At 29.2% G+C, this 8,226-nt stretch overlaps 1 protein-coding gene across 1 annotated transcript; it reads left to right on the plus strand.

Annotated features, from left to right (window-relative positions):
- The first annotated feature begins 3,960 nt into the window (after positions 1-3,960).
- On the plus strand, positions 3,961-6,570 carry LOC106778584 (gibberellin 2-beta-dioxygenase 8-like). The gene is made up of 3 exons (XM_014666551.1): positions 3,961-4,403; positions 5,439-5,757; positions 6,340-6,570. The coding sequence occupies exons 1-3, from the start codon at positions 3,961-3,963 to the stop codon at positions 6,568-6,570; spliced, it is 993 nt and encodes a 330-aa protein (XP_014522037.1).
- The last annotated feature ends 1,656 nt before the right edge of the window (positions 6,571-8,226 follow it).

Here is an 8,226-nt window from a genome sequence, read left to right on the forward strand (position 1 = left end):
TCTTTGGCCTAGTCGATAGTAATATAATTGGTTTAATATTGAAACTAATAAAGTTGTTAACTCTAAGGTGATACTAATTATATTTTATTTTTTCATAAATAAATATTAATTTAAATGTTAGATTAGTTTCATTTAAGCCAACACTAATAAAGACCACTTAATGTTGAAAGCTACCACAGATAACTTAACCAACTCTAAGACCACATTATAAATTTTGATTAAGTTAAAACTTTTAGGTTAGTGTCATATTAATATTATCTTAATTTATGCTAAACATATAAATAGGTTAACATCGACTTGATTATATTCTTATTTATTTTTAGGATTTATATTTATTTATTTTAGTGTCACAAATTGACACTAAATTTATTTACCAAAATTAGCATCGATGCTAATATAATATATACTTAATATTTACATTTTCCAAATTTGTATGTCTTCCTAATCATAAATTATATTTATGTCAAAAGTGTAGATTTAAAAATGAAGAATCTTATTGCTTACAATTTTCTCTTTTACTCTTAATATAAATCTCTTTCGTCTACACCCATCTCCTTTATCCATACTTATCTTCTTCATTCATACTCATCTTCATCCATAATTAATTGCTTTATTCATATACATGTTCATACTCATCTCCTCCAATGAAACTTATCACCTTCATCTGCAATTTTTTAGATTGTATTTTATTTTGTTGAAGATGAAGGTGTTGTGTGAGAAACTTTTTCTTAAATTACTATCATTAGTGTCTACCAAACTAATACAAATTAAGTTAATATTAAAGATAAATATCCAGTTACACTTATCTCCTTCACTTATACCATCATTTTGTCCATATTCATCTGTTTTATTCACACACATGGCTTTCATCCACACTCTTCTCATCTCCTTGAATCAAACTCATCATCTTCATCTCTACAATTTTAATTTGTATTTTATTTTGTTGAAGGTAGAGCTATTTTATGAGAATTTTTTTCTTAAATTATTATAGTGTATACCAAACTAATACAAATTAAGCTAATATTAAAGATAAATTTTATCTAGTTTAAACCTAATATTTGACACTAAGTTGAATACATTTTAAAATAAAAAAAGTGTTAATAAGAATAAACTTAGTAATACTAAATTTCTTTAATTAAGAATAAATTTAAAACTTAGTGATAGATAACACTTCATTTTGTTTGGCTATGTATGTTCTGTGTGGCTGGAAGTACTTAAATTGAAGACATATATGAAAAACCTTATTATAACAAGTGTTAGTATGACATGTAATCTTTTTAAAGGTGTGATAGATAATGATATTGATGATTTTGTAATTATAAAAACCTTCAATATCTAAATTTGTGCTCATAAGGCTCCTCATATTTTTATGGTTGTTTGGAAACAACTTCATATCAGTTGTGTGATCTGCTTAAAAAAAGTGCTGATTTTACTAGTTGTGCAAATACTTTTAGTGGAAGTAAAGGTAAACATATGAGATATTTCCCTTCTTATTTTAGCATTGATATTGCTCTAAAGACCTAACTTATGGGTATTAGGCTAGCTATTGGTTTTGTTATGTTAAACTTCCTTATGATTGAAAAGTGACTTTATGTTGGTGTAGGGAGGGGTTCAACACTCACACACATAGATCTCTATGTTGATTAGATATTGTCCGCTTTGGGTCAAGCTCTCAGAGATTTGTTTTTGGTACCACTCTAAAAAGTCTCTTATCAATGAAGGTACCTTATGTGTATATAAACCCATGTTCATCTCTTATTTTTTTCTGATATGGAACTTTGTTTGTACTTAAGAGTTGGTTGCTAGTTTTTTTTATAACAAACCTACTATTATACCTTAGTGGTTTAGAAACAAATGAAAGTGTTGTCTCATTGCTTCGATTTTAAAGTTTCACATACCTTTCGTGAAAACAACAAATATACAGATTAACTATTTTGGTGTAGAGTCTAAATAAGCTTTTCCTACTTGTATAACTTGATGCTTATTTAGAAATAGGATAGATTTACCTAAATATAGATTTTCTTGATTACATGGACTTTGGTTTGATATCCCATGTTTATTTTCCTTTTGTTTTTCTTTTAGATGCACATCCTCAAGAAGCATATGATTCTCAAGCGATAAGGTGTCTTCTACCTAATTAGGATGATGTTAATGTCTTTATCTAATATCAAAATTTTCTTCTTTTAAATCTTAATTCACTAAAAGAAAGTCAGTTAGTAAAAATAAATTAATATAAAAATTTCAATTATTATATAAACTGATTTACAAACTATTTTTGAATTAAAAAAATAATATATTTATTGCCAGTAAATATGTTTTTGAACTAAAACATTAATCTACAAAATTATAACAACCATATATTTAGTTATTTATAAGCAATTATTTTCGTACTTTAATTTTATATCTAATATAACCTTTCAAGTTTCATCACTATTTTTTTTTACTTAATTTCCGACTTCTAATTTTTAAAATTATTTCATCTCACAAAATGTAATAAGTCTATTGAAATAAAACAAAAAAAAAGAAATCGAATTTTAAGCTAAATAATAATAATAATTCAGAATTTTAAGTAAAACAATAACGTTTCTCCGAATTTGTAATCCACTTTTAAAACAAAAGGACAGATTGAATTATTAGAATCACGTACAGACATAAAAATAAACCACAAAGTTTACCCATTATACTGATACTTACCTGTCCATATACTATCGTTCTACACTGTTGTTCCTGCTCTTCCATGGCCTAACGTCAGAAAGTGACATCGTCGTCATTTACCATATAAAACATTAAATATAATTTAAAAATAATGCTAATAAACATAAATTATAAACGTTTTATGATTATTTAAACATTTTAAAAAATGTTATATAACAGTAACAACGACACAGTAACATTGAGAAATGATATATTTTACACATGAATATATTTTATAACTATTTAATATTATTTATTTAAAATGTAGAATTTTACTTCTCTACATTATTTTACGATATATATTAAATGAATGTAAACTTATCATCCTATAGTTACTCTAAAAAATTTTGTGTGCCTTACCTTCTGTACGTAGACTGCACTTCGTGGCAGCAAGTCAAGAACACAGATATCTTATGTAGTATGTTGTAGTTGTGGTTGCATGCGTTTGTCCCCTCTTTTTCTGATGTTGTGCTTGGCCGCGTGGTCTCTGCTTTAGCCATATACTTAATCGTAGTGCTATTCCAAACTTCCTGGCATGGATTCACATGCATATAAATATCTCTGCAACAATCACCAATTTCTGAAGCAATCTAAACTAACCCATTACGTGGTCTTCTTCTTTTCACATAAAACTGCAACTTTCTTTCTTCTAAGGACTAGTTACCTGAGTTTCTTTGCTAGAATTCACTGTATATTCTTTTCATCCGACTCTGTAACGTGTATAAGAGGTAGCATTTGCAAGCTACGAAGCGATTGAAATTCCATAATCATCTTCAAAGAAGCACAGGTGAAATTTTGACCCTTGGATAGTTCTTTTATTATTATAATCAGTCTATATAGAAATATATATATATATATATATATATATATATATATATATATATATATTTCCCTTAGGGCAACAATGGTTGCTGATATACATACTGGCAACGTTTTCAGCCAGAGTTTAATCTTGTTTATGATATAGAGAAAGCATGGAACATATAAATGCATGCGTAAACATAACTTGTTATTAAACGTATAATTGATTTCTTTTAACTTTTCTTGGAGGTTGAGTAAAACAACTATTATTTGTTTAAAATAAGTTAAAAAGACACATACCAAGTGTGTCTAGCTTAGCAAAATCTCACTTTTCGTTGGATTCACATTCAACGTGATGACGGAATGTTCATCCAAACACTGTTAGAGTGATCTAATCAGAAGTTTATGGACACATACCGAATAATGGATTCGTTTTATGAATGTAGTGTAACATTTTGCTCTGAAATGGATTATGAACCACCATTCCTTGAGACCTACAAGACCCTTGTGCAGAAACACCTAGGGGATTCAAGGAATAATAATGACTACTGCAGCTCTACAGTGGAGAGATGTGATATACCTTTGATCGACCTTGGGAGGTTAAGTGTTGAGAGAGAGGAATGCATGAGAGAAATTGCAGAAGCTGCAAGAGAATGGGGTTTCTTTCAAGTTGTGAATCATGGTATTCCACAGGAGCTGCTCAAGAGCATACAGATTGATCAAAAGAAAGTGTTCTATCAACCTTTTCTGAACAAGTCAACACAGCAAGCTATTTTCTCTACCTTATCTGCCAAAGCTTATAGGTGGGGCAATCCCTTTGCCACCAATCTCAGACAACTGTCATGGTCAGAAGCAATTCACTTTTATGTCACTGACATCTCAAGGATGGACCAACATGAAACTCTGAGGTATACGCACGTATCTTCATTTTTTTCTCTTTGGCACTATTCATGTTTACAAATTTAACACTTAGCACAATATTTAATTACTTTTTCCATTAACTCGTGTACACATATCATGATATGACCCTATTATTAACTACTTTATTTACCATTTGATCCCTTTATACGTATTTAATTTACACTTAAGCTTGCTTCTTCTGGAGTACTGAGGAATAGATGTTTTTTAACTTATTACAAATATGAGATAACACTCGTACAATACACTGGGTTCCACTTGAACCTAACTCATGACCATACATCTTCATTTTCTTCTCAAGCTTTATAAAGGCAGACAATTCAAGTCACGTCAACTTTTTTTTACATTGACATTTTTAACAATACCTAATAAAAGAAAAAAAAAATGTTTCTAAAAGTGTTGTAACAAGGAGTAATGTGGGATAGCTATAGATAAATGATTCTCCATTTATTCTATTTGGTCGAGAAGAAATTGATAAATTCAAACACGAGTCTCTATATATCCTCTTAAAAGCAATATGTCTTGAATTTAATTCTATTAAAAATAATAAAAACATTTTGACACATTATATCTCTCATTATTTTACTGATTTATTATTTATTTATTATTTTACTGACATATTCTAAACTCAATGAAAAAAAAATCAAACATATTGTATCAAAATGTTGTCAAAACTTTATATCATTGTCCAAAAATAATATGGAAATATAGTGGTTTGTTAAAGAGTAATAATATGTAAACACATTTTTTTACAATATTTTGATAATAAATAATCAGCACAATAACAAATAAATAATAAATTCATAAAAAAATAACACGTGTTATGTCAAGATGTTTTCAAAATCAAAATATCTTTTCCCTTAGTTAAAAGTGTCTTGTCATATTATTTGCATGGTAAGCAAGCTGTTCATCTGGTAATAAAGCATTTATTAATAAGCACTGAATGACATGATATACTTACATGTGCCTTCATTGTGTGTTTTGACTTAAACTTAAACATGAGTAGTTTTGGTTTCATAATTTAGATCAAACCTTGAAGGTTTTGCAACACGCATGTTCTCCCTAGCACAGAGCTTGTCTGAAATACTAGCCTGCAAATTGAATGCGAAATCGAACTATTTTCGAGAGCATTGCTGGCCAAAGAGTTCATTCATTCGACTGAATAGATATCCACCATGCCCTATATCAAAGATGCATGGCTTGATACCTCACTGTGACACTAGTTTTCTCACCATCGTACATCAAGACCATGTTGGGGGATTGCAATTGATGAAAGATGGAAATTGGGTTGCTGTTAAACCTAATCCACATGCTCTGGTCGTTAACATTGGTGACTTGTTTCAGGTGAAATCTCATCATCACCTTTTCTAGAATAATGTTATAAAGTGTTTACTAATACCCTTTTGTTTTCATTTAATAAATGGAAAAATTAATTAAAAAAAATCTTATGATGAGAATTTATTTTTATTCTCAGAATTATATGCTCAATTTAGGGCAGAAATTTGTTGAGCTGGTGACAATGACTTTGGAGGACTTGCTTAGTATATATATAATGTCCAACATGGATGTTTTCATCTTCAATTAGCACTCCATAATGCTAAAAGTTAAAACCCACCAACTTTTCATCGAATCTGACTGGATCAAAAAGGTTTGAAAATGTGATCAACAATCCAATAGAAATTATTAGACATAGAATGAATACGTCTGAAATAATTAACAATGACACAATTTCCAACGTGCATTAACTGTTTCAACTTTTTGTGGGCTCCAATGAAAAAGCACATCACCAATTGCTATAAAAAAGTATGTTATAATTAACATGCCCTCAATAATTTGTCTTTTTTCTGTATGATATTGGTTGACTAAAGTTAGGTCTTGGAAGAGCTTCTAAACTTAAACTTTTAACTTGTGTGTTATAATGTGCAGGCATGGAGCAATGGTGTTTATAAAAGCATAAAACACAGAGTTGTCGCTGCAGAGAGTGCTGAGAGGTTTTCTATGGCATTTTTCTATTGTCCCTTGGAGGAAGCAGTTATAAAAAGCCACATGAAGCCAGCTATGTACAGAAAATTCACTTTTAAGGAGTATAAAGAACAGGCTGAGAAAGATGTTAAGCAAACTGGGGGAAAAGTGGGGCTCTCCAGATTTCTTCTGTAGGACTATATATTATATATACGTACTTCTTTGTACCTAGGCTCTATATATGTTTATGCTTTGTTTGATCAATTATATTGTTCATGAATATTTCCTTAAATAAAATTGGTAGTTTCTGCCAATAAAGATGTACTAATAATCAATAATATAAAGCGCAAAACTTTTTACTCAATTCTCCAATAATTCAATTATAAGTTACTTTTAACTTTTTTTTTCTTATATTTTTCTTTTAAAGGAAGAGTGTAATCTAAAATTTTTTTGCTAGGGAAAATTTCAATCTAAACTTTTAAACTCTTGTCTACATAAGAGTTGATGTTTTGTTTATGTGTTATTAAAAGAAATTTAGATGTTGAAAAGATAAATAATAAATATTTTAAAATTTATAATTAAGTATTGAATAGAATCAATGGATAATGATTTATAGGTTTAAAAAATAAATATGTCTATAAAAATATAAATAGTTCACTTTATAAACAGACAAAAAGATAAAAACATGAGAAAAATATAGAGTAGACTCTACAAAAATATAACTGAAATATAGAATATATTTATTAAAAGAAAAAATCAGTATGAACAAAATAATCTAATGTGTATTGCTAGATTCATTTAATTAGTACACTAACAAAACTCATTTTATATGTGTTGTTAGACTCGTGTAATAAGTATATGGACTCACTCGTCTAATTAGTACATGAACAAATTTGTCTAATGTATATTACAAGACTTGTCTAATGTAACATCCCATTTTAATGATGTAAAACTAATAAAATAAAATGTACATACATGATAACTTACAAGGAACCTAAAACTAATAGAGCAGAAGATTCTACCATTGAAGAGCAAAAACTATTTATCATGTTGCTTCTCTCTCAACGCCTAATTTGGGCGCTTAGCACTATCAAAAGATACCTGACTTTTCCAGATCACTTCCTATACTTACCCAATACTTCTAAAGAACCCTAGGACCCTCCAAACCTTGACAAAACTCTAAAAATACTGCTACAACTCAATTTGACACTTTAAAACCCCAAATTTACTCCTACAAGTTACTCCATTTCAATTCTACATTTTTAAACCTTCATATTAGTTTACAACCTGCACAAACAAGTCTAAATACATTCTCTAGCACTCTCTAAAACCTCAGTTTCATCCCAGCTATCCTACTTTCTGTTGAGATTGTTGACAACACAAACTCTATATCAAACTGGTTTATGATGATGACAACACACTGCTTAATAACAGTACATAAGTTTCAGGATTACATGTTCAGCTTTATAACAAACTAGATTGAACAATGCTTTTGTTGAACATGTTTTGTTGATTTGCAATGTGTGTTCCTATGATTGATTATGTGCTACATGTATGGAACATGCTTGTATTGAAATGTGTGATAAAATAATTTTGATTACTTCTGCACATTTCTGAAGAAAAGCTCACAAGCACTTTTATGAACTTATATTTGTTGTGACAAAGGTCTAGTTCAGTCGAATACACTAGTAATGGATTCGACTAAGCTAAAATCTTTGAACAGAATTTGTGAACCTATGCTTGATGAGATTTTGAGTTGAAAAGAATTTCAAAGTGATTTTTCATGTGTCAGTCGACAGTGTGGAACACCTATTCGACTGTGTTGCTGTTATTTTTGGAATTTTGTTATGC

This window comes from Vigna radiata, unplaced genomic scaffold (assembly GCF_000741045.1).
Source record: "Vigna radiata var. radiata cultivar VC1973A unplaced genomic scaffold, Vradiata_ver6 scaffold_23, whole genome shotgun sequence".
In the NCBI taxonomy this organism is placed as follows: domain Eukaryota; kingdom Viridiplantae; phylum Streptophyta; class Magnoliopsida; order Fabales; family Fabaceae; genus Vigna; species Vigna radiata.

Coding starts and splice junctions, on each gene's coding strand:
- LOC106778584 (XM_014666551.1), top strand. CDS start 3,961: ATGGATTATGAACCACCATTCCTTGAGACCTACAAGACCCTTGTGCAG. Junction 4,404..5,438: donor GACCAACATGAAACTCTGAG/GTATACGCACGT, acceptor TTCATAATTTAG/ATCAAACCTTGAAGGTTTTG. Junction 5,758..6,339: donor ACATTGGTGACTTGTTTCAG/GTGAAATCTCAT, acceptor TATAATGTGCAG/GCATGGAGCAATGGTGTTTA.